We start from the raw sequence: 27385 nt of genomic DNA, 5'->3' as shown, positions 1-27385 counted from the left end.
AGCCATCTCCTATTTTCAGAAAAGGTCTTGGGAAGAGCTTTTTAAGCATGTGTAAGTATTCACAAGTGGGCAGTCAGTGAGGCTGCTTATGTCTATTAATAAGCAGTGTGGACAAATAGGAGATCACTATTGAGTAAAATGGAGCTAAGGACTCAACATCTACACTGTATGCATCTTGACATTTTTTCATGTTGGAGCCCTTTTGTGTCTGGAGTGTACATTGCACACTTTCCAGTTCAGCCTCTGCATCATGGGCGCCAAGTTTAGTTCATAGCATGAGCTAAAGCAAAACATTGGGGATGGTCAGGGGATTCATTCAAAACCCCACTCCATATCCACAGAAATGCAGGCACACCCCTAGGAATCTCAGGACACGTCCACCACATCTATTTGAGCATGGAGACAGTAAGACAATGTCAGTGTGATGCTGCAGTCCAGCTAGGAGCCTATTGGTTTTCTTGAGTTGTTAGAATGCTCTTGAGAAACTGCTGGCACAGATGTGCTGCTCCCAAACTGAGCTTAAGTGGGGACAGCTTGGGGCTTCTGCATGATTCTCAGCTATGTGGAACTGCTGTGCTTGGTCTCTTGTCATAAGCTCAGTAAATCTGAAGTGTGCTCAAATTAGAATCACACATTTTTAATGTTAATGTTTAACATTTTTAATGTTAATAGATGTATACTAGATTTAAGGCAAAGTCTGAAGGAGTGTTTGCTTTCATCCAATATGGAAATTTCTGCTGAATTATTATGCAAATTAGTGGCTTAAGCAAAATCATAGAAACAACAATTATTCATGCATCAATGTTTACCTACATTTTCAGGTGTTTAAATTTCTCTTTGCATGTTAAATAATAAGAGAGTGAGAAAAGAAATAGCAAAGGATAGAACATTTTGTTTTGTTCTGTTTACCTTCCATTTACAATATTAGTCCTTAAAATATTTATATTTAATTCGTGAAATAGTTGCTTTTGCATCACTGCAAAAATGAATGATTTCATTGTAATGCAAGTATTCTTCCAATACAATAGGTAACTTACTTATAGGCATTAATATATAAAGAAGAAAAAGAAATTCACTACTCTGTTCGTAGTACATTTAAAGACCAAGCTAGAGGAGAGTAAGTATAGATCAGACATTAAGAAGAAATGCTCCACCATAAGGGTGGTGAGACCCTGGAATAAGTTGCCCAGGGAGGTGGTGGAAGCCACATCCCTGGAGGTTTTTAAGGCCAGGCTGGATGGGGCTCTGAGCAACATGATCTAGTGGGAAGTGTCCCTGCCCATGGCAGTGGGGTTGGAACTAGATGATTCTTGAGGTCCCTTCCAACCCTGACGGTTCTATGAGTCTATAATCTTAAGGCACAAATATGTCATTATTTAATCTGGTTTAACCACACTGATCAATTTCACAGATTTTCCCCACATATTTATCCCTGCAATTTGATTTTCATTAAGGACAATCTACAAGTTTTGTTTTAATTTGCAAATACCAAGCAGCAATATGTGCACTAATTACAGTTGTTAGTCTGCTTCCTAAACACACAGATAGGAAATAATTCCTCAGTTAGGGAAATCACTGTCCTCTCACTCTTCAGCCAGCTGTGTGAACTGTACTTAATATGTCTAAATATGAGCTCTGTAAGTTACAAATTTAGTCTGTACATTGCAAAAGTTGTTATGAAGACTGTAATTACTCCTTGTATTTTTCCTTCTGTTAAATCAGTATGTCTCTTCACATACCACCCAGAATCTAGACTTTACTGCTAGACCCTGTTTTCTTGCAGCCCTTCCTTGGCCACTTTCCTCTGCTGCTTTGGACATAAACTACTTATGTTGCAGACTTTTTTTCTTCCTTATTTCACCCATTCTCTAATTGTGTATTGTCTGCTACTTAATACTAAGATGATAACTTCCATTCAGCTTCTAATACATGCAGCTGGTGCTGAATTGCTCATTTTCAAGCAAGCAATTTTAGTGTTTCCTCCTATTTTGTTCCACGCAATTTCAAGCAGCAACTGTGTATAGCTATGTCATATCTTTTGGCAGATTATTTGTTCTTGAGACTACAAAATTGTGATAATGCTTGGGCTGCTGTGGTTCTAAGCTTGTCATAGAATCACAGAATTGTTAGGGTTGGAAGGGACCTCAAGGATCAACTAGTTCCAACCCCCCTGCCATGGGCAGGGACACCTCGCACTACATCGGATTACTCACATCCAAATCCAGCCTGGCCTTAAAAACCTCCAGGGATGAGGCTTCTACCACCTCCGTGGGCAACCTGTTCCAGTGTCTCACCACTCTCATGGGGAAGAACTTTTTCCTAACATCCAATCTGAATATACCTATTTCTACTTTTGTTCCATTCCCTCTAGTCCTGTCCCTACCTGACACCCTAAAAAGTCCCTCCCCAGCTTTCTTGTAGCCCCCTTCAGATACTGGAAGGCCACAATAAAGTCTCCTCAGAGCCTTTTCTTCTGCAGACTGAAAAGCCCCAACTCTCTCAGTCTGTCTCCATAGGAGAGGAGCTCCAGCCCTCTGCTCATCCTCGTGGCCCTTCTCTGGACACGTTCCAGCACCTCCAGATCCTTGTAATAGGGGCTCCAGAACTGGATGCAGTACTCCAGGTGGGGGTCTCACCAGAATGGAGTAGAGGGGGAGAATCACCTTCCTCAACCTGCTGGCCACATTTCTCTTGATGCAGCCCAGGATGTGATTGGCTTTCTGGGCTGCAAGTGCACACTGCTGGCTCATGTGGAGCTTCTCATCCAACAGCACCTCCAAGTCCTGTTCTCCAGGGCTGCTCTCAAGGCAGTCACTGCCCAGCCCATATTAATGCTTGTCCTAGCACTATAGTTTTTGGGCAGGATTTACATAAGTGGAAGTCCATAAAGTAATTCATTCCATACCCTGGGTCAGTGTTTCATAAAGCATCTGCATTGCAAAGGCATCTATCTGTGGTGTCATTCAGAGTCTCACAAAGAGAGTGGGAAAGTGTGGACCAAATCTATGACCATGTGGATGAGTCTGTGTAAGCACAGCTAATTTTTGTGCTCCCTCTTTACCATCCAGCTGTTTTCTGTGTCTTAGATGATCTAGTCATTGCAGCACATTCAAATCTTGCTTTCTTTGTTCTTTTTTTTTTTTTTTCAGTGCAGGTAACATTATTTTGTGGTACAGAAACTACATCATCATAATGCCTGAATTTACTTGAGATGTGGCTGATTCCAGCCATTGTTTCTTACTATACATTTCTGTGATAGATGAACGAGAGCCCTGGTGTTTTTTCCCCATGGAAACTCATACACACTGTAGGCAAGTCACCACTTGATCTTTTTGAAAGGTGAAATGATTGAGCTTGTTAAATCACTGTCACTAAAAGATATCCTCCAACATTTGGATATTTTTTTGGTGATTTTTCTGTCTATTCTCTCCATGTTTCCAGTCCCCTTTAAAAACATTGCAAGTACCAGAATTTTGAGAACAAGTCAGATAGCATCAGTTTTCAGCAATACATTCACCTCCCCAGCCTGCTTACTACTGTGCACCTGAGTATTTAAGGTTGTTTTAACCCTTTTGTTTCAGCAAAAGGTTGATCATTTACACTAATCTCTAAATTATTTGGGGAATTTATTAAATCCAAGGGGAATATATATCCTTTGTTCTGTAGATGAGGCCTGGATTCCTTGTCATCATAAATACAATTTAGCAATGATTATGTTTAAATAAATAAAGACTGCTGAAATAGGTACAATTGACCAATTATTCCACTGTATAATTTCTTTATCTTCCTTACTATTAACCACTTAATTTTTTCCCACTCTGAGTCATGCATAGCGTTCCTAGCTATTATGTATCACAGTCTCATCAAAGTTGGCTGGATCTGATACTCTGGGAACCTTGCAAACATGTGTAGGAATTTCCTTTTCTGATGTTCATCCTCTTCTGACTGTTTTTAGCTGGCAGTGGCCAGGTTTTAATTAATTTTTTTTTGCACTGGACTGCATGAATCTCTGTTCCCCATACTATTTATAGCTGTGCTTTCTTTTCTTCTATCTCTCACACAAGAAGGAGCTAAGCAGTATAATGGGAGATTGGAGAGCATCCATCTGTACTTGTCCTGCTGTTTTAATGTTTCCCTGTGACGTTAATATATTTGTCATGTCTCAGCTCCCTATTGTTTCAAAACTGAAAAGAATTTATTTCCACTACCATTCCATTCTCATGTCTGAGTTGACTATACTCTGTTATATCTTTTAAGTTCAGCTTAGTGTTTGTGAGATGAGGTGATGGGTACTTTGAGCAACAGACTTCCTATAGATTTATGCATTGGCTTCCCAATGTTTTCTGGTTGGTGTTTTGTTTTTTTTCTTTATTCCTTTCTAATCTCTCCTAACATCCTATTTTCTGTCTCAAATGCCACTAAGCCTTCAGTTGATACATTCAAAGAACTATCTGCAATGACTTTGAGATCATTTTCTTGAGTGGTAATTGCTAATTTAGAACCTATCATCGTGTATTTGTAGTTTGGGGTTTTTTTCTCCACATTGCCTTCAGTTCATTGACACTGAATTTCATTCTCTTACTTTATTGCCAAGTCACTTGATATTGTGAGATCCTTTGCAGTCAGCTTTAATTTTTATTGCCCTAAACAAACCGAGGCTATTATCTCACCACAGCCTGAATCTAGGTTAGTTTGACAAAATCTATTTTCTATGTCTTCCCTTCATTAACATGAATTTTGATGTTTTTTTCCCCCCTTCTGATTATATCTATTAAAAAAATTAAAAGAAAGTAACATATTTCATGTTTACTCACAAAAAATACGAATCATACAAACATTAAAATAAATATTTCACATTTCAATGCTGTATTTTCCAATTATTAATATTATTGTATTTGTGTGCCCCTGTACTCACCACTGGTTAGGCCACACCTTGAGTACTGGGTCCAGTTCTGGGACCCTCAGTTTAAGAAGGACATTGAGACACTTGAATGTGTCCAGAGAGGGGCAGTGAGGCTGAGGAGAGGTCTGGAGCACAAGCCCTATGAGGAGAAGCTGGAGGAGCTGGAGTTGTTTAGCCTGGCAAAGGGGAGGCTCAGGGGAGACCTTCTTGCTCTCTACAACTTCCTGAAAGGAGGCTGTAGACAGGTGGGGGTTGGTTTGTTCTCCCAAGCAACCAGCACCAGAACAAGAGGACACAGTCTCAAGCTGTGCCAGGGGAAGTTTAGGCTGGAGGTGAGGAGAAAGTTCTTCCCAGAAAGAGTAATTGGACATTGGAATGTGCTGCCCAGGGTGGTGGTGGAGTAACCATCCCCTGAAGGTGTTCAAGAGAGGATTGGACGTGGCACTTGGTGCCATAGTCAATTGTCATGAGGTGTTAGGTATTAGGTTGGACTTAATGATCTCTGAGGTCTTTTCCAACCTTGTTGATTCTATGATATATAGTAACACATAAACATTACATATATGTTTCAAAGTGTATGTCTGGGTTTGACTTCACACATAAACTAAACAGTGTTATGCCTGGTGACAGGAGAGTTCAATGGGTGGCCCAGCTCCATTGATGTACAGTGCACAAAACCAATTTGTCTGAAGTTTTTCAGACAGAACTCTCAAGGTTTTGTTTTATTCTACTAGCTGTAAAGAATTGTTGAAGAAATTAGTAAATGTGGAAAAACAATTTTCTAAGGAAAGAGATTCAGTTCTGGTGATAATGAAGAGTCACAGAGCAGAAGGCTCTCTTAGTTTTTGGTTTCCAGATCTCTGGAATGTATTAATCTCCTTCAAATCCTGGAAGCTTTGAGTTCATCATTTTAAACAGAGTTGCTGGTGCTTCCCTATTTTATTTCTTTTGGAAGGGCTGTAGAGGAGAAGAGTAAGTGAGATGGCTTACTATTACTTCATGCACAGTATGCTAATTTGTAGCAACACATCAGTACTTTGATGTTGCCCCTGAGCATCTCTTGCAGTTACTACCTAGGCAGTACAGCATATGGTAGGGATAATATTTTTAGGAAATAGTATTTGTAAGCAGCTATTGGTTTAAAAAGCTTAAAAGATGATACTGGCAAACTGGATTTAATCTGGCCATCAGTGGGTGGGGTTTTATTATGCTCTTCCAAGGTGCCAAATAAAACTCACTGTCAATGTGTAGTTGCTTTCGGAGGAGTCTGTAGAAAGGGCGGCAGCCAAAGACAAAGTTTTAGAAGTGAACTCAGTGCATGAACTGGAGTGATGTGTCACCTAAATGATGAACGTTCTCTGATGAGTTCTGTCATAATGTGCTTTGTGCTACTTAGATATTCAGTCATGAGAAACTCTTAAGAGAAACTCTTCTAGGGAGAAATATAATGACATTATATATTATTCAGCAAAGACTCATGTAGAAAGATGATTTAGACTGAGGTTCATTACAGTGCAAGGTTGCTATTTCTCTTCTGAATTCTCTGAGGTTCTTGAACCAGCACTTGCCCTCTCACATCCTTTCATTACAGATCGTTGACTTTTCTAACAATTTGCTATTGGCAGAGTGGTTCTTAGAGATGCTAAACTCTTCTGATCCATTGATCGGAACCAATCAAAATTCTGAGTACCTTTGTTTTTTAAAGGATCTGTGTCAAAACTCAATAAAAGCTGAACCCTGTATTTAAAATGACCTTACAAGAAGAGGCAGAGAATATATCTTCCATTGCATAAAAATCCCTAAGTCCCAAAGATCATTAAAAAACTGCTAAAAAAATGCTGGTGGTTTATGTTGGCTGTTAAGAGCAAAGTCAAACTTTGCATCCAGAAACAGATCCTTTAACTACTTTTTTCCTCTCAGGTTCAGAACACTCAGCCTTGTTGGAGCTAAACAGAGAGTATTAAGTCTTTGAAATAAAACAAACAAACAAACCACCCACCCAAGCTGTTAATTTTAATTAAGTCTTATGTGTCCAAACTACTTAACATATTTGGTATACCTCATATATTTAGAATACTTTTCTCTTTCAAACTTGTCCTCATTCTGGTAGGATTTCTCCAGGGTGTTCAAAGAAGAAATTGATAACAATGAACTTTGAAAGCTTGTAGTGAAAAGAGGTTTAAGTGAATAAGATGCTGATAGGAAACCATATTGATTTGTGTTACTTTAACCATCAAAGGAAAGGTTGTGTTACAGAGAGTGACTTTTGACTGTAGTCAGAGCAGTGGTACTTTTTGATGTCAAAATACTCAGCTAATTTGTTGCTTGCAGACCAATGAATGATTGGATGCTTTCATTCCATTACCTTAACCGTGACATTAAACTACAGTTGCCATAAACAGCTTTCTAATAGTCTTTATATTATGGATAAATATTGAATGCCATGAGCTGTTACTTCTGGAGATGTATCTTCCAGGTTATAACTTCAGATCTGTTTACAGCATGATGCAGCGAAACATTGGTGGTACTGCATGGATAATGATTATATTTTACAGTTATGCACAGTGCTTCTCTGAACTATACTATTTCAGGAAACTCTTGGTATTTCCCACCAATATGTTTTGAAGCTTTTGGGGAAAACAAAAAATAAAAGAAATGCTATAGGTGGCTAGTTTAATTCAGTAGTTACAGGGTTATGTTAATTGAGAACAGCAGATGTGCTAACGTGACTGAGAATTCTTCCTGCAGCTAGAAAATGCAGCTACTTTTATAATAGATATTTTCCAGAGTAATACACAATCTGACCAAAAGGACTTGTTGTCATATGCAAACCTGATTCCTCAAACTCATTATACTGCCTGTGTAGGTATCATTCCTGCATCCCAGGGAACGATTCAGAATTCACAAAGTCAGTGAAGTATGAATTGGTATAATTTTTTTGCTGGTTTTCCATCTCCTACTTGTTGAACATGCAGTGCATATTTGTTGAGACCATTCTGAGTGTGTGGAAGATTGTAATGGAGTTTATCCCCAGATACTGGAGACAATAGCATTTTATGGAGACAATCACAGAATCAGAGGTGTGCATTCTCTTTTGTCTTTGTACTTGGATAGTTGAACTTTGTTTGTCCTCCTGGTAGAGTTTAGTTTTCCTCCACGCTTTAATGTATTTCATTACCTTTGATGCCCTAAAAGCATGAGCTTTTTCAGACCATTATGCTACAATTATGATTTATTTTTATTTATTTTTTTGTTTGTAATTGCAGTTGTTTCTTATCCTTACTGCTGGTAGCCGCTGTCGTTTGGAAAATCAAACAAACCTGTTGGGCTTCTCGACGGAGAGAGGTATCAATAACTTTAAGTTTATTGCAGTAGCTTTATCTTTCAGAATAAATAGAGCTTTGATAAGCAGTCACACCTCCACTTTATCCAGTACACACAATGCAAATATCCCTAAAAAACATTTATATTTTGTTTTGCCAAGGCCTTTTTATGTTGAAGATGAAAACTTCCTCGTGTCAAAAATCAAAGACATTGCAGCGTAAGGTTGTGGAAAGCTAAATTTTCTTTATGGTGGAATATTAAGAGTGTTTTAGATGAAAGGGACTTATAAGAATCATCCAGCCTGACCAGTTCAGAGCAGACCAAGTTAAGACATGTTTTTGTCCAAATGCCTCTTAAACACTGATAGGTTTGAGGCACTGACCACTCTGGGAAGCCTGTTACAGTGTTTTACTACTTGGTAAACAAATCCTCCCTAATGTCAAATCTGAACCTTTTAACCATTCCCATATATCACATCACTCAGTACCAGGGAGAAGAGCTCAGCACCTCACTCAACTTCATCAGTTCAGGAAACTGTAGAGATTAATGAGGTGGCCCCTTAGCCTCCTTTTCTCCAAACTAGACATACCCAAAATCCTTAGCTGCTCCTCACAGGACACCCCTTCCTTCACCAGCTTTCTTGCTTTCCTCTGGATACATTCACATCCTTCTTAAATTGTAGGGCCCAGAACTACACACAGTACTCAAGGTGAGTCTGCACCAATGCTAAATACAGAGGGATAACCACATCTTTTTACTGGTTAGTTGTACTCTTCAGTGCACCCCAATGGTCACAACAGTCTCAAAATAGAAGTGGAAAACCATTGGTAAACTCTTAAGATCGTAGTGTAGCATCACAAACTTTCTAGGAAGAGATCTGATGCTGTGACTTAGGCTGTGTTGGCAGTCATTGGAAGAGAGTAGGATGTAACTCTGCAGAGATCTTATATTTTCTTCCTTTTTTCTTGCTTTTTGTTGTTGTTTGCAATTTTACTTTAATTATACTTTAAGCAAAATGATATCTCTGTTAATATCAGTAGCTCTATCATTAAAACCATGGCACAACTGGAGCTCTTCAATAAATACCATACATAAGGTCACCTTATTCCTTTATTTGAGACTCATTATAGGTATGCTGGAAAATCAGGCCCAAATATCTGTTCTTACCTCTTTAAAAAATGATTAAATGTGGATGGGATTAAACTTAGTTCATGTATACTGCTACATGTATATAGCATGATTCAGGTCATGCACACTGAGAGTTGTCAAATTTAATTTTGCTTGCAATTGGTTTTTTCCCCTTGAAGCTTCTAATTTTTGATAAATTTTGGAAACTTAAGCACTTGCTTAAAACCAAATTTGTCTGTAATTAATTATCTTTTCTTAATATGCTGACACTGTGAATGCTTAAATAATTTTTGCTTTTCTTTTTGGTTGGTTTGTTTGTTTTTACTGTAGATCTACAGTAAATTTATGCATGCTTTAAAAGTGCTGGGTAACTTACAGACACAATTTCCCTTCACTGAAATTACATTATCTGCCCAGTTTCTGCTACCAAGAAAAATGTGTTTTATTGCAGTTATTTCATTTAGAGTGTTTTTAAACTCAGTGAATATTGTTAAGCATATTCTCCCTCTAAGAGCAAGTGCTCACGTATTTGTTATTACTTGCAAAGTAGAATGGACACTTACTTTAAACTGCAGTATTCTCTTCAACTTATTAATTTTTCATTTGAATTTTTCTCAAAACTTATTAATAGTTCTATGTAAAATTCTGTGCTGGAATGTAGCAATTCTTTGATTTAATTTTTTATGCTAATGGGGTTGTTTTATTGACGTGTTCAAGAAGAAATACGAGTGTATGTGGTTGCAGATTTAGGGGATCAAGTCTGTTGCCCATGGTTCCTCCTAGGTGTTTGAAATACAGCATTTTTGTTGTAGTCATAGGCATCACCCTAGAAAGAACACATTCTTATAGGAAAAGGTTTCGAAGTTTTCCAAGTTTTGTTGTCCTAATGTCATCAAAAGCATTTCTAAGACTGTATGTATACTCATATGAGCTGACTGGTCAGTCCAGCATAAACACAAACCAGCTTCTTTGGAAGAGCAAAATAGTTTTAATCAACTTGCCAAGTATTGTTTATTCTATCAGGGGTCCATGCTTCAGTGTTAATCCTTGGGTTTCCTTCAATAAAGCTAAAGAAACTTAGTTGCCTTTCATTCAGAAATGTTCCCTGTTTAATTTCAAAGCTGGGCAAACATCTGTTCCTTCCTGTTGTAAATTAGGTGTGAAACAGTACCTAGCGTGAGGTAGTATTATGAATTGCAATGTTTAAGCAGATCTCCTTTATCTTCAATCTGCTAATTCACATCAGCAGCAGTTCATGTCAAATGCAAGTTTTTGATGATGTGCCACATAGTGTTTTCCTTTAATGTAGCCCAAAGAACTTGTTCTTACAGATAGTGTTATTTTCTAAGGTTTCAGAATGAAGCGTTACAAATAAGTTGTATACCATAGAAGTAGAAAGCAATCTATTGTTGAAAAGAATTCTGAAGTACCTGCCTTTAAAGCTCACTAATTTAGGGGAATGAGCTCTCTGCCTCTTTCATCATGCTTGAAAGACAGGTATGTTTGACTTTTTAGATACTATCTTCAGTATGGACACAGACTGCAGTCAGAAGTGAAAAGTGATAACACAAAAGAAATACAAAAAAGCATGAAGGCAATAGCCATGTGTCCATTTAATGTCCACCTCACTCTGTTTTCACCTAAAGGAGGAGAAACTTTCCTATCCAGTTTTTGAGATCTTTTAGTAATGAATTTTATCAGGCTATTGAGCTAAGCAAATGTATTAGTATTATTTTTAAAGTTTTCATAGACCTCTGTGTAGGTGAAAATTCAGAACTTTGTCCTTTTGTCTTTACTGCTTGGCTAAATTGGGTCACTGTTGATTCCAAGTTGAATGTAGCATGGCCTCAATCCAATACAAAGCAAGAGCAAGTTGTTTAGATTGCTTGGTGGAAATGTCTCAATTTCCCCATAAATTTAGACACTTTCTCTTAATGTTTCTTTCCTACTTCATTGCTTATTGGGGAAATATTTGCTTTCCACTGCTAAGAGCACTGCCCAAATCTTAATAAGCAAGTTCATTTCAATGCAGTCTCTGTGATTATATATATTTAAGAGGGACACATATATCAAAATAGGTAAATAAATTGTGTCTTCCAAAAGGCTTTAAAGAATATTTGCTAAAAATGAATTTAACTTCCCTTTCCCCATGTCTATTAGTCTTTTAATTTACTTACTTGAAATAATTTTCCCCTAAACTGAATCTTTGAATTTTTTACTAATAACAAAATCTAGGGTCTCATCTTCTTCTTACATACATTGCTACCTCTTAATATATTCTTCCTCTGAGGCTTTTTTAATGTCTGTATTTATGCTTTAACTCCTGGCTGAGATTCTCCTCTTCTTTCCTGCCTTGTGAAAGAATGAGAAACAGCAGATAGACTCTCTCTCACCTTATACCATCAAAGTTATTCACCTTCTCCGATGAAAGAAAATAGGAACTGTCATTCTTTTATTTCATAGTTCCAAAAAGCCTAGTGAAACTTAGAGCAGAGGAGCATGAACAACTTCCTGCATGGCATCTCTTGACACTTTATCCCACCCAACCCTCCCATGGATCCATCACATCTAAAATAAGATTTTAAGAAAGGCTGAGGTAAGATAGTGAAGTATTGCTCATCTGAGAGAGCTTTATCCTTGAGGGGATTAATACAGAGCATGGTGAGATGACTCCCAAAGCATTATTCTTATCTCACTGTCTTCCTTGAAAAACAAATGAGAAGAAATTTGGATCATTTTCAGAGGTACCAAATCTCAAATTCCTACTTACAGAACCAGATAACATTTGCAGGTAAGCATGGAAATTCATATACCAGTAGAGAAAGAGCAAGATAGATTTGTTAAATAAGTTACAGGAGTCCACAAGTACTGCAAAGTTTAGAAGCAACTAGGCATTTTTTTTACAATAGTCTTGCACTACATAAATAGAGCAGATATGTACTCCAGCTTTTAATCTCTCATCCTTCTTTTTCCTCCAAAGACTCACAAATCTTTCTACCAGTACCTCTCCTAGTGAAATTTCACCTGTTAGTTCACCGAATGAAAAACTGAGAGCTGTCATTTTCTCCCAAAGATTTGTTGGGCTTCTTGCATTTTATACCCAGAATTCGCCCAAGAGCCAATCCATGAAGTTTCAATCTGACTCTGTTTTGCTTCTTTATATATAGATATAAAAAGATATATCACTTAGATTTACTAAATAAAAAATTTGAAGAGAATATGATTTGTTCTCTCTGCGAGTTTCATATCTGAAGTATTCATTCAATCTTCTGTTGAGAATGGGTACAAGAGAATCTGTTCATAGATCATGTTACTGGAAAGCTTGATAGGTTGCCTGCCAGTTTTGTAGTGGCTCAAAGGTTTTTGTCTCATAAACTTCTTCTGACTGAAAGTCACCACACAGCAGATTAAATTTGCATCCAAATGATTTTTTATTAATAGTATGTCGAACTTCTCTCTTTGCTGACAAGATTACACTGAGGTCACTAACAGACTCCTGCAGATGGGATTAAAAACAACGCAGCTTGTAGCTGAAGTATTTCAGCAAAGTGCTTGTCCTTCATAAGTTAAAGCAGTCACTGCTCAGATGCCCTTCGGCTTCTCAGATACCCTTCCTACTATTCATTCAACCAGATGCTTTAAAGGATTTTTACCTTTAATTCAGAAGCATGCAATCACTGATGCACATATTCTTCCTTCTCTCTCACACACACACACACACATATAAAATACTTTTGTGTGCCAATGTGTCTTGTGTCATTATATAGAATCAGAGATGGTTTGGATTGGAAAGGCCTATAAAGGTCATCTGGTCTGACCACCACTGGAATGAGCATGGACACCTTTAGCTAGATGAGCTTGTTCTGAGCCTCCTCCAACTTGGCTTTGAATGTTTCCAGAGATGGGGCTGCTACTACCTCTTTGGGCGACCTGTTCCAGTGTTTCACCTCCCTCAGCATCAAAAAATTCTTCCTTATATCTAGTCTCAAATATACAGTCATGTATATTGGATAAATTAGGTAAAATGCAGTTATATATATTTCCATTTCACATATTTTAAGATTTTAAAATTTATTTATATATATTGTGAGAAATTTTTTACATGTTTTTATAATCATACATGAGAAAGAACTTACATATCTTAAAAAAGATGACTTAGAATCTTATTTCCTCATCTAATACAGTGTATGTCTCTTGAGCAGTGAGGAAGTAATGCATGATTGCACATTTATGTAAAAGTGTTTGAAAGCATGGTATTATATGTGTAAAGTGCTTGCATAACTTTAAAGGCTAATATAATTCCTTTATTGGAATCTTCATATTTATATATAGCATTTCATTATGCAGTCAGCTGTGCACCATTTGCCTGTCTGGAAGAATAGCATACACAAGCATAAAAACATGGAATTATAGAGAAGGTTTGTTTTATACAGTGTGTGGGTGCTACACAGTTTATTGCTTCATTTTATTAAATAAGCTTGTGTTTGTTAAAAAAAAAATAATGAAAATACCCACACCTTTCTAGCCTTTGAGTATCAAGGTAGTTTTTGCCTCTTGAATATTCAAAGATTCTTAAAAACACACAGCAATGAAAGCGAGGCAGACTACTGCTTAATGACACTAACAATTCGTGTAATAGCTTTAGGCTCATTTCTGTGGTTACCCTAATAAGAAGGCTCAGTTATATTGATAGTACTAATGAAGGTAGACAATATGTGAATTTCAGCTTTATTTTTATATATATATATATATATATTCCAACAATTGCATTTTAAAATATTCCTTTTAGGGAAGGCAATAATGGATTAAGGTGTATGTAATACCCTTCATAGACTGCAACGCATTTAGTTTAGCTGTATTAATACATGGAGTATGTGGTGGCGTCTTGAACAAAGGAATACTTGGACACATCTGTGTTTTAATGTGAGGAAGGAACCACCAATAGTAGATGTAAGGAAACTGAGAAATATTTATACATATAATTAACATAGAATCATAGAATCAACCAGGTTGGAAGAGACCTCCAAGACCATCCAGTCCAACCTATCTCCCAGCCCTATCCAATTGACTAGACCATGGCACTAAGTGCCTCATCCAGTGAATTCTTGAAGAATTCCAGGGATGGCAACTCCGCCACCTCTCTCTGCAGCACATTCCAATGGCAAATCACTCTTTCTGGGAAGAATTTCTTCCTAATGTCCAGTCTGATCCTTCCCTGGCACAACTTGAGACTGTGTCCTCTTGTTCTGTGCTGGTTGCCTGGGAGAAGAGACCAACCCCCACCTGGCTACAACCTCCCTTCAGGTAGTTGTAGATACCTCAATGCATAGTGTTATTCATGTGTGTAGATGTCTGCAGGAGTCCATGCTTTGTGCTTGAAACTTGCTAACCTCGCAGCTCTCATTGCTTTTTTTCCTATCTCCTCATCCATTGCTTAGCCAACATCTTACACATCTATATGTATTTACTCATAGGCCATGAGTAATCCCTCTCAAGTCAAAGGAGCTATTCATAGGACCAGAATCTCAACTTGTTACATAGCTCAAGCTCCTCTGAAATCAATAGATCTATGACTGCTTTTTCCAACTGTGGATCTAGTTTCATTGAGGAAAGCTGGGGCATTTATTTCAGGCTGTCGTTTCCTGTATTCTCTCCAACCTAAAATGTAGGTTCTTCTCTGAATGAACCTTTCAAGTGATAAAACTAGTTAGCTGACACTAGATTTTATCTCAGGACTCCCTCTGCAATCAATTTAAGAGGCACCAAATGACAGCTCATCCCACTCATTTTTCAGTGTTTGCTTTTATACTCTGATACTTGTGGGGGGCTGAATTGTTGTCAATGATATAAATAACCCAATGAGTCAAATCTCCTATACTTAGAGTTAATCTTTGCTTTAATTTTGTAAAATTGAGGTTGCATTTATAATACTGTAACTTCTCAAAATGAAGCATCTGATTGATTTGTATATTTTTAGCACTGCTCACATCACACTTATTCTTTGTAATGGGAAGTATTAAATGATACCAGTGACAGACTCAGATTATACTGGAAATTTTATTTGGGGGGATGAGCTAAACAGAATTGGTCTAATGCAGGTGTCTCAAAACATTATACAGTGTCAAGAGGTTTAAATGAACAGTTATGAGAGGCACAAGACTAATGAGGCCATCTTAGTTATACACAGTTTTGTATTTCTTGGAAGTAATCCTAGCTGTCTTATGTCAAATCTGCTTGTGAATTGCCATCTTTAGTAGGAATTCAGCAGAAATTCACCATGACCTGCCTGGGGAGAGTTGACTTCAATTTCTGTTTGGGCCTCTCCTGGTTTTCCTGGGACAGAATCCTATGCCTGCAGTGGTCTATAGGCATAGACCCCGGCACTTTAGAGTCCACCAGGGCAGCTGACCTGAGCTGGTTACAGGTGTGTCCCAGACCATAAGCACCATGCTCAATATAAAGGGGAAGGTTGCAGAGGAGAGGGTCTCCTCTTCTTCATTTTATTCCTACTTCTCCCCGTTCCTTGAGGGACTTCCTTGGCATTCTGCTTTCAAGGACTGCTTTCCTGTTTATTGTGACAGCCGGTTATTCACTGGCATGAGTATATTCTTTGTATTGCCATTAGTTTTGCTGCTTCATTAAATCTGTTTTCATTTCACCACGTGGGCCTCCTCTCCTTTTCCCAGTTTTCTTTCCCAGCTGGAGACAAGTCATTGAATGATAAAACTGCTATAGTTAAGCCCTGAAAATGTAGACAGAGTCCTAAAGCTCTGTGCCCTTCAGGGAGATTTCTTGGCATGTGGAGGCAGAGATCTGTTGGAATAGTGTTAAAGAAGTATGTAGACTGAAATAAATTAACCATACCAAGAAAATCACTGCAGGTGTAGAGAGAGGGGGAAAACCACAAACAAACCCAAATTATGCATCAAGTGAAAACATTTCTTTGAAAACCCTACAGGTAGAGAATGAAAACCTTGAAGCATGGGAACAATATGTTGTAGAGAATGGAAACCTTGAAGTGGGGGATGAATATGCTGTAAGGCAAAATAGTGATCTGGTTTCTTTTTTGGAACTGGCCTTCCACATATTTATCAGTTCCACATAAAAAATCATCCTGTCCAGTGGAGAACTGAAAAATGTTATGTTCTACTACATTTTAGCTTATCTCTTGAAGTTGTTCTTCTGTAGAACTCATGTAGGTATGTAATTTTGTTTTGTATTGTATTACTATGTTCATTGGCAGGATAATGTTCTCCTTCTGAATTTTTTCCTCCCATCCTTCCTTTTGTTAATGCTGAAAAAAAGGACCTCTAACATGGCAATAGAGATGGATTTGGGATTTTGACTAAGTTTGGCAGAGAAAACTAGATAAAGCTAAATCAGCTATTCAGGGATGTGCATCTGAGCTATGAAAGTTCATGCCTACCTCTAGACCTAGTACAAGAAGACATTCTTTTTTAAACAAGTACATTGAAAAGATACTGGAAATGAGTGTCTGTGTGCAGCTAAAACAATTAATCTGTTTCTTCATTCCACGAAAATTCAGGATAGAAGGAAGCTAACAGGTGACAATAGATTTTGCAAGAAAAATGGCCAGCTCCTTCTCTTTAATAAATAAATACATGAATGAGAAAACCCATAAACTAAGTAGGTGTTTTAGTTCTATATACATGACCAGGAAAAGAAAATACTTCACTTTTATTAATGTAATAAACAAAGTTCCTTCTTACATTTGCCTAGTGTAGTTAGCCTGGAGAATCATGAAATGCAACAATCAAAACAAATCAATTTCATTATCTGTGATTTCTGGATGTGTGTATAGAAGGAAGCTTGATTGTAGTTACCAGTGCTGATAACAGCACTTCAAAACAAATAGTTGTGGTATTTGGTTTAGCAGAATTTATTATCAGTGTTGAGTTTTCTAAATATTAGTCTAAAATGCTGCTGAAGATAGTACTAATACTATTAGAATAGACTGCATTCCTGCTATCTGTCACAGACCTTGCAAGTGTACTAGGTTAAGCTTTCAAGCTTGCAGGAAGGTAAAATTAAGGTTATTTAAGAGAAAGAAGGAATTGGCTTAAATGAAGAACAGTGCCTGAGGCAACTGGCTACTGGGCAGAGCCTAAGGAGCCTTTGAGCTGTATGAGCTGAGAGGTTTCCATGGGGCTGGTTGTAAACGTAAGAGCATTAGGAGAATTTTCCACAAACTACCTGTCAGCAAAAAGCAGCAGACAGAGAGCAAGGCAATCCATAGTGGGGCCCTGGGAAGAAGCCAGATAACTTCTTTTGAATTTCAGAGAAGAAAAAAATCACTTGGATTTGTTTCCATAGTGTTATAGGCATGAGGATGGGGAATATGCTGCTTTTGTAAATAAAGAGGATTGCACAAAACCAGATTATTCATTTTTGTGTCTTAACAAAAACAAAAGAGCAGGTGTTGAATGTTGGCCCAAAGAAGTAACTCTCTTTTTTACATTTCTATTTCCTCTGTCTTTGCAGCATGGTGTCAATTTTCTGTGTCCTATTAAAATCACACAAACTTCCCATTCCTCAAAGCCTTGTAAGAAAGAACTGAGAGTATTTTGATGCAAACAACAACAACAACAAAACTTAGAATACTCTGCTGTGAAGAGAGTGAAAAGACTTGAGGGTTTACAGTAAGAGCTCTTTCAGGGAAATGCAAATATTCCTCTCTAGTTCCTCCTTAGCTTTTCACAGAGTTGGCAGCAATTTTAGTGGCCCAGCTAAATATATATATGTAATTACTCTCATTTTCTTCTCCTTCACAGTTGAATGTTACTTGTGTCTTTAAAAAATTCAATTAAATGATGGTAGCAATAATTTTGGTTGCTTGCAATGTGTGTAACGTCTGCTGCTGGTCTGTAGACAGCTGATGTCAATATTATTGACGTTCTTTCATGAATTTATCTGCTTCCAGAAGAGTCCAACTTCTTGCAAACATAGGAATTATTTTTTCCTTTCAAAGCTGATTTTCAGGTATGGTTATGTAGGTGTGCAGTGCAGTAGCAGTAAGGAGGGATTAGCATCAAGCCTGAATCTGTTTTGAAGCGTTTGTGTTTCATTTAGCCCAACACGGGTAGTACATGCCTTCTAAAACCACCACATTGACCTTTTTCTCTCTTAATGTTGGCTATATACACATTTACTCTTTCTTTCTTTGGAAAAAAAACCAAACAAAACATACTGAAGGCACTGACAACTCCCTGCTAAGGTCAGAGCTTTAATAATTTTTAATGGAAAGGGAATGCAGTAATCAATGCAACTGGAAGCGAACCCCACCAACTTATTTTTTTCAGTGCCTGCAGTATTAATTGGTTTACTCTCTCAGCAGAATCTGTTCACTGCCATGAATGCCAGTTCTGTTGCTATTAAAAAACCCACAAACCTATGAGGAACTTCTCTTTCTGTAGGTATTTGCACATGCAAAAATTCCCTGGTGTCATTCTTCTGAGTATCTGGCTGATGGTGACAAGATTTGTGTATATATGCTTATTTCTTGAGGAACCTGCAAATGCAAATGAACAGAGGAGCCTTGCACTGGAAGCTTCACCCCCTAAAAAACCTTCAGACGAAAGCATGGGTGTATGACATAGCCTACTAAAAGACAGAGTAGTTATTCTTTCTCAAGGATATAATAATGCAATGTTTATCCTTCCTGGAGCTATAGTTTTCATTGCTTCACCAGTTCACAAATAATAGTTGAGGAGTAGTGTGACCTGATATAGACTAAGCTCATTACATTAATTTTTAACAGATAATTAATAATTAACATATAACCTTTGGCTTTCCTTTTATCTTTGAGTATTGACAGAAGTCACACAAAAACATACTATGTGTGGAAAAAATTGCTTTGAAATGCAAAATTTAATTAAAATTAATGCAATGTTATTTTAGGACAGTTGTATAGTAGCAAAAGTACTTCAGGGAATATGAATATTTGAATAGACCATTATTTTTATCCTTGCTGTTTAATTTATACACAATTGATTTCTGGAGAAGAGACCAGCATTTGATATTTTGCTTGAAATTTATTGGATTGGGTGCACCATGGCAGTTAAATTGTAACATCAGTAAATAACTCTAAACCACTCTAATGACCAATTGACCCATGTGTAATTAACTAAAATGAAACCACAATGAACCTTGGGGCTTAAGTTTGGTTATTTTTCTGTGCTCCATGCACATTTTGAAAATCTCAGTTAATTAGAGTTATCATATCTAAATAGCTCAAGTTTCTCCATCTTTTATATTTGTGGAGCCACCGTCACAGTATCACTAAGGTTGGAAGAGACCAGTCAGAACACTACTGGTGGAGGCAAGCAGTGAATAGCACATCCCCGTTAGGAGGAGCTTGGGTTTTGAAGACAGTAATTTGCTTACTGGTGTTACAGGTGCCCTTGCTCAAATTGCTTCTCTGTCTGGGCTACCAGTTTCCCACAAGCAATTGTATGGGTTTCTTTTATATGATTTCCATTAAACATGCTGCTGCTGTTAATGGGCGAAGCCTCTTCTTGTGATTGTTTTGAACTACTCCTCAATAATCCTTTTGTCCTTAGGCAGTTTATTTAGGCATTTCCCCATTTAGGCAGGAAAAGTGAGTGAAACTGAAAAGACTAGAATAGAGTAGACTAGAATAGAATAGACCAAACCAGGTTGGAAGAGACCTTCAAGATCATCATGTCCAACCCATCATCCAAGACCACCTAATCAACTAAACCATGCAACCAAGCACCCTATCAAGACTCCTCCTAAACACCTCCAATGATGGTGACTCCACCACCTCCCCGGGCAGCACATACCAATGGGCAATCACTCTCTCTGTGTAGAATTTCTTAGAATCATAGAATCAGTCAGGGTTGGAAGGGACCACAAGCATCATCTAGTTCCAACCCCCCTGCCATGGGCAGGGACACCTCACACTAGATCAGGCTGGCCAGTTCTTCCTAATATCCAGTCTGAAACTCCCCTGGTGCAGCTTGAGACTGTGTCCTCTTGTTCTGGTGCTGGTTGCCTAGGAGAAGAGACCAGCCCCTACCTGCCTACAACCTCCCTTCAGGTAGCTGCAGAGAGCAATAAGGTCTCCCCAAAGCTTCCTCTTCTCCAGGCTAATCTAACTGATAGGGTGGCTCTCTTAACTTTTTGTCTCGGTGCATTGCTTCTAACCAGAGATACAAATGCTGTGAAGCATAGTCTGTTGTTTTAGTGTGTTACATTTAAGGCATAATCAATATTTGATAAAATGCATTATGAGTATGAAAGTATGAAATATATATATTTCATTTTCAGCTTAATTTAAACCAGTCACCCATTTCCTATGGTTTTATGCTTTGTGAGTATGTTAATGATGTGCAATACTGTTTCTGCACTACTTTTACCTGCCATAATAATTTATACCTTCACAAACTTAAGGAATAATGTTTCCAGAACAATGGCAGCATGGTACAAAAATACCACACTCATGTGCATGTGATCCATATCCAAGTATCAAACACACCACATTTCCACTTAGCAGTGGTCATTAGTAATATTCCTGCACTTGTCATCTCCCCTGTTTGTGTAGAAAGCAAGTCTACATTGTTAATGTTAATGACTAAATCAGCCATGCATGAAATGTCCAAGTTTCACCTCAGGTTAGAGCATCCAGTAAGCTCATAGGAAACAATGAACATAAATAACTTCAGTAGAAAGGGAGGACAAGAGGAGCCAGTGAATTGTGGTCAGTAAATTCCCAGAAACATCCTTCAACAAAAACTGATTTGTTAGCACCTATGGGGAAAAAACCCAACAAAACAAACAAACAAAGGATTAAAAACATAGGTGTTTGGTTTTTTTTTTTTAATTAACCAAGTCACATGGGGGAAAAAAAAAAGAAAAAGAAGCTTTTTTTCCCAAGGTAAGATAAAAGTCCTTTTAAATGGAGGGTAAGGCATCTGGTGCTTGGCCAGTTTGGCATTCTCAAGGCTTTGAAAAGTCTGTTACATGATACTTCAACAGGTAAGCAAGAAAGCATTGCCATGCTCACACAGCTGTGGAGTAGGTGCAAAACTGGTCAGAAAAACATGCCTAGGTGTTCATTATCAGTAAAACAAGACACACTTTGACTGCAGTTAACTTGCATTAACTGCAAGTTGATTTTGAAGTTTTAGCCTAGCTCTAGAGTGCTTCAGTGTTTTTATTAATGACCTAAGCTGTGCAATCAGAGAATATTAAATTTGCAGATACTGGGTTATGATCATGTTGCAGGCAGACTAGACTTCAAAATCATCTTTACAAATTGGAGATAATATCTCTACTGGTGAATGCAAGCTTTTTACTTGGTAGATATAATCTACCAAGTAAATAATCTACCATCTTCACAGAAACAGCATGAGGAAAAAGCTGACTGTGCTACAATCCTTCAGAAGTGATCAATGCCTTGGGAAGGTTCACAAGATGAATGTAAGTCAGCAGCAACCTTGTTACAAAAAAAAAAAAAGGAATATATTACTGACTTGCATTGGTATAAGTAGTAACTCCAAGGCATCTAATTCTTATGCTGTACCAAGTGTGGCTTTAACTGCAGCATCGTGTGCAGTTTTGATTCTCCAGTTCAAAACGTCGATGGAACCTTGGGAAATGTTCAGAAGGGAACAACTAGAACATAAGGCTGACTGTGGTTGTATAGTGTAAAAGAAGAACACAGAGACATGATAATAACAGCATTGAAGGTAGGGAGGGAAGAATGCATTTGCTCTATCAGTGGTAGAAAGGACAAAAAGTGAGGTGCAAAGAACATACAGGTGACACAATGAAAGAGAATGAACTATAATTATTAGTGTTGTGTCATTGAAAGCCTTTAAGAGTGGGGTAGGCAAACGTAGAACAGAAATTGGAAAACAGCTGTACCTTTGCAGGGGAGTGAATGGTCTTGATGACAGTTTCCTGATGTCTCTTTTAGCCACATGATCTTCCAATTAGGAAAACCTACTTCGTGATGAAGTCAGGTAGAGGTACTTTGTACACAGTAATAGCATTTTAATTTATCATAGGATCACAGAATGGTTTGTATTGGAAGGAACCTTTACAGATCACTTATACTAACCCCTGCTGACATGGGCAGAAGCATCGTTCGGCAGAGGAGGTTGCTTAAAGCCCCATCCAACCTGGCCATGAACAGTTCCAGGCAGGGTGCATCCACCACTTCTCTTAGACTGCCTACTGCTAGGTACTATGAAATTACAGCAGCATATAACCATAATAGTGCTCTAATAATACCTGTTCTTCCTCATTAAAGGCCACTTTAAAATCTACATGAATTTGATATTTATACTTTCATTACAACACTATATCCCAAATGACAATAACGGCAAGTAATTATCTGGAAGATCAGTTGTTTTTTCCATTAAAAAGGCTTTTAAGGAGCAGCTTGCTTCTTTATAAATCTCATATGCATAAATGCAGCCTTTGATGTTATTCATGTCATACCATGCTTGCAAAATCTCAGATGCTAGAAAAGTGGAATCAAAACTAGCTCTTTACATTTTATACCATTTAAGTTCATATTCATGATGTCTGTCCAGCTGACTGATTGAGTCACCTGATGATTTTATATATATATATATATACACACACACACACACACATATAACTCTTATTTATATGAGGACATACTGAGAGAGTTGGGACTGTTCAGTCTGGAGAAGAGAAGGCTCCAAGGAGACATTATTGTGGCCTTCCACTATCTTAAGGGAGCCTAGAATAAAGCTGGGGAGAAACTTTTTAGGGTGTCAGGGAGTGATAGGACTAGGGGGAATAGAAAAAAATAGAAATGGGTAGATTCAGATTGGATGTTAGTAAGAAGCTCTTCCCCATGAGGGTGGGGAGACACTGGAACAGGAGGTGGTGGAAGCCTTGTCCCTGGAGGTTTTTAAGGCCAGGCTGGATGTGGCTCTGAGCAACCTGATCTAGTGTGAGGAGTCCCTGCCTATGGCTGGGGGGCTGGAATTAGCTGATCCTCGAGGGCCGTTCCAACCCTAACAATTCAATGATTTCATTATTTGAGCTGGATTGACTGCCTTGGACTTAATATCCCTTTCATTGTATATTTCTAGTGGCTTTTATGTAAGAGTGGCAAACAAGGCATGATAAGCTTATTTGAGATTCAAACTGAAAACCATACACAAATCAGAAATTGAGCAAGTTTCTTGGTGTTTTCTGTTTTGATGTTACTGAATTTGTTTGGGTTTTGTTTGATTGGTGTTTTGTTTTGTTAGTTTGTTTGTTTCTGTAGTATGTATTTCTGCAGTTATTCTGGTTTTCCTTGGCTGGTGAACCAGTTTCCTCAAGATTTGTAAATACGCATACACATTTTTTTTACCAAACCACTGTTTAGCACTCATGCAGAATGTTTATCAAAGGTAGAGAATCATAGAATCAACAAGGTTGGAAAAGACCTCAAAGATCATCATTCCAACCTGTCACCCAAGACCTCATGACTACTAAACCATGGCACCAAGTGCCATGTCCAATACCCTCTTGAACACCTCCAGGGGTGGTGACTCCACCACCTCCCTGGGCAGTGCATTCCAATGGCTAACAACTCTCTCTGTGAAGAACTTTCTCCTCACCTTGAGCTTAAACCTCCCCTGGTGCAGCTTATGAACGTGTCCTCTTGTTCTGGTTGTGGTTGCCTGGAAGAAGAGACCAACCACCCTTCAGGTAATAGACTGATAGAAATGCAGGAGTACTGCATTTCTGTGAGTCCTCCTCCTTGCTTTCCTGTATCCTATGACAGGTGATTGATTTATCCTGCAGATGGAAAATGTATTTCCACTCATTTCAGAATGGTTGGTTTGCTGCCATCATTTAAGCACACTTTCTTCTTTTATATAATTAAGAATTTCCATATAACCTTTGACTTTCCTTTTATCTTGAATCATTGGTAAAAATTATGTAAAATCATAGAATTTGAGCACAAGTGCTTTGAAATGCAAATTCTGATTAAAATTAATATAGTGCTAATTCAGGGCATTTGTATTGTGGAAACACAGTGTTTGGGACACCATCAGTGTTTGAATACACCATTAGTTTTTCTGTGCTGTTTGTACCTAAAAAGGGGTTTGGGGTGAAAATTTTGGGTCAAGCACAGTGTGATTATAGATTTATTAAGTTGCTTCACCAAGTGAAATGCATGCAGACATATACAATTTGCTGTTTAGTTTGGCTTTTGTGTCAACTTACAAGGCTGTAATTATTTGGAAATATTCCTATGGCACAAAGGCTCTTACCAGCCAACTTTTTTTGATAAAGACATTTATCCATAGGTTGAAAAATCTCCCTTTTAGTGGAAGGTAAGCAGCTTCATTTACACTGAAATTTTTTAGGGGTTGGAATTTTTTTTTATTGCTGCAAAAGGTATATGTTTCTAACATAAAGAAACAAGGTGTTTTAGAGTCAATAAGGTTGGAAAAGACCTCAAAGATCATCAAGTCCAACTTTTCTCCCAAGACCTCATGACTGCTAAACCATGGCACCAAGTGCCAGTCCCCTCTTGAACACCTCCAGGGATGGTGACTCCACTACCTCCCCGGGCAGCACATTCCAATGCCTAACAACTCACTCTGTGAGGAACTTTCTCCTCACCTCGAGTCTAAATTTCCCCTGGCATAGCTTGAGATTGTGTCCTCTTGTTCTGGTGCTGGCTGCCTGGGAGAAGAGACCAACCCCCTCCTGGCTACAACCTCCCTTCAGGTAGTTGTAGAGAGCAATAAGGTCTCCCCTGAGCCTTCTCTTCTCCAGGCTAAATAATTCCAGCTCCTTCAGCCTCTCCTCTTAGGGCTTGTGCTCGAGGCCTCTCACCAGCCTCGTTGCCCTTCTCTGGACACATTCAAGAGTCTCAATGTCTTGAGCTGGGTAGCTGGCAGAATAAGATACTATAGCCTAGCACCCCAATTTTTCTATTAGTTTTTCTAGTAGCCTATACAGTCAAAAATTCATTGCCAACCCCTATAAAATTCTCATTCCTAGCTAAAACAAGAAAGAGTTAATATCATAGTAACAGTCAGGGTTGGAAAGGACCACAAGGATCATCTAGTTCCACCACCCTGCCATGGGCAGGGACACCCCATACTAGATCAGGCTGGCCAGAGCCTCAATATCCCTCTGCTTTTTTAGCATCTCATCTGGCTGAGTCTGTTACAATTCTGAGAAGTTTCTGCTGTCTTTGAAGGATCCTTCTCCAATTCAAAGATATCACAGAATGTTGTTTCTGCTGCAAGAGCTGTCTTCCCTTTTTGTTGTATCCCAGTTCTTAAGCATCTGTTAAGTGCCCATTTTCTGCACAGTCCTGCAGCTTCCCTCCGTCTAATGCAGATAGTCATAGTTTATGGGACTTCTCACTGAAAGCAAGGGAAGTATTCTCTGTGATTGTGTTGGGGTTTTTTTTTGTTTAAATTCCTTTCTTCTCTTGTTTGATTCTTTCCAACATGAGCTGCAGGGTATGTCTCTGAAAATACTAGCTTTGCTTGTCTCCCCATCATGGAGGGAGGCCTCAGGCAACCAGCTGTCATGCAGCACTTTTGTCCCATTTTGTTCAGTGTCCTCCAGGTGAGAAGGTAGCATATTTGCAAAATATTTCTCTGATCAAAGATTCATCTCCTTGTGGGCTTAGTTTCTCAATGGGACTATGTTTTCTGTTGGTAGTTTGGGAGGCAATTTATTTCAAAAGCAGCATTTGCTAGACTGGTACCTACCAGGTGAAGCTACTTGAAGCTGCAGTCTGTCAAAACTGTTAGTGGTATTTGCAGGAAATCAACTGCATTTTTTTGCATTTTTATATGAAAAGCATTGACTGGGTTCACACTTTCTTCCTTTATGAGAACCCTTCCCTATTTTACTCAGGGCATTACTGTTCCCAGAGTTCACAGCTAGCTGTACCTATTCATCAGTGCCCTCACATCACTATCATAAAGAGATCAGATACAATGAAGATTTTCAAACTATAGTCTTCTGAATGAAGTATTAGTTATTGCTAGTAAGTTCTGCCTTGTGGGATGAGGTGTGTGTGCATTCTTCTTAAGAGAATGTGTATATCTTCTATCTTAATAATGAATAATGAGGCACAACTCCACCTGCATTTACTGCTTTTCCTAGATATTCTAGGAGGCAAAGTAAAATTTTGAATAAAGTTGCTAACAGGGAAATCCTGTAGAAGCTTTTATCAGGGAGGTTGTAGAGAGGCAGAGGTTGGTCTCTTCTCCCAGGCAACCAGCACCAGAACAAGAGGACACAGTCTCAGGCTGTGCCAGGGGAGGTTTAGGTTAGATGTTAGGAAGAAGTTCTATACAGAGAGAGTGATTGCCCATTGGAATGGGCTGCCCAGGGAGGTGGTGGAGTCACCATCATTGGGGTTGTTCAGGAGGAGACTTGATGGGGTGCTTGGTGCCATGAGTTAGTTGTTTAGGTGGGTTGGATTGGTTGAGGGGTTGGACGTGATGATCTTCCAACCTGGTTGATGATGATGATGATGATTATTTCCTATTGATTATTTTATTATTGATTATTTCCTATTGATTTAGCTAAGACTTTGCTCTTTCAAGTACATTGTATATTAATATTGTATATTGAAAAAACAGTTGAGATCCACAAGTACTGCAGTGTGGTAAGATTTGCATAGTGACTTCATGTTGTTCCTACTTCTGCTATGCTTTACCGCAGGTGGGTATGATTGCTTTGACGCATCCAGTGCAGTTTGTAGTGCATTCACAAACAGTAGTTTTGTTTTAGCAGGGAATAAACAACAAACAAACAAAAAAACAACACACCTTTTTTATTATTATTGTTGGAGGGCAAAAAGCTATTTTTTGTCATCTTTTATTTACAACTGGCTCTGATTTTCACACCTCAGAGTACCATAAAATCAGCTTTTGATCTTCGTACGTTCTTAAAACAATCCAGTAATTAAGTGAACAAAGAGAAAAGGTAAGAAAGTAAAATTGTTTGTGAAAGATAGTGAATTGAATAATAAGT

General features: G+C 38.3%; 1 protein-coding gene across 1 annotated transcript in view; it reads left to right on the top strand.

Annotated features, from left to right (window-relative positions):
* The window catches only part of ATRNL1 (attractin like 1), a 570802-nt gene that overhangs the window by 307963 nt on the left and 235454 nt on the right, over nt 1-27385 (top strand). Inside the window, exon 26 of the mRNA XM_009905632.2 lies at nt 8170-8248. Coding sequence (XP_009903934.2) covers nt 8170-8248 — 79 coding nt within the window. The remainder of the gene's footprint in view (nt 1-8169; nt 8249-27385) is intronic.

Source organism: Dryobates pubescens, chromosome 8 (genome assembly GCF_014839835.1).
Source record: "Dryobates pubescens isolate bDryPub1 chromosome 8, bDryPub1.pri, whole genome shotgun sequence".
Taxonomy (NCBI): domain Eukaryota; kingdom Metazoa; phylum Chordata; class Aves; order Piciformes; family Picidae; genus Dryobates; species Dryobates pubescens.
This window is presented reverse-complemented; position numbering and strand designations above follow the sequence as displayed.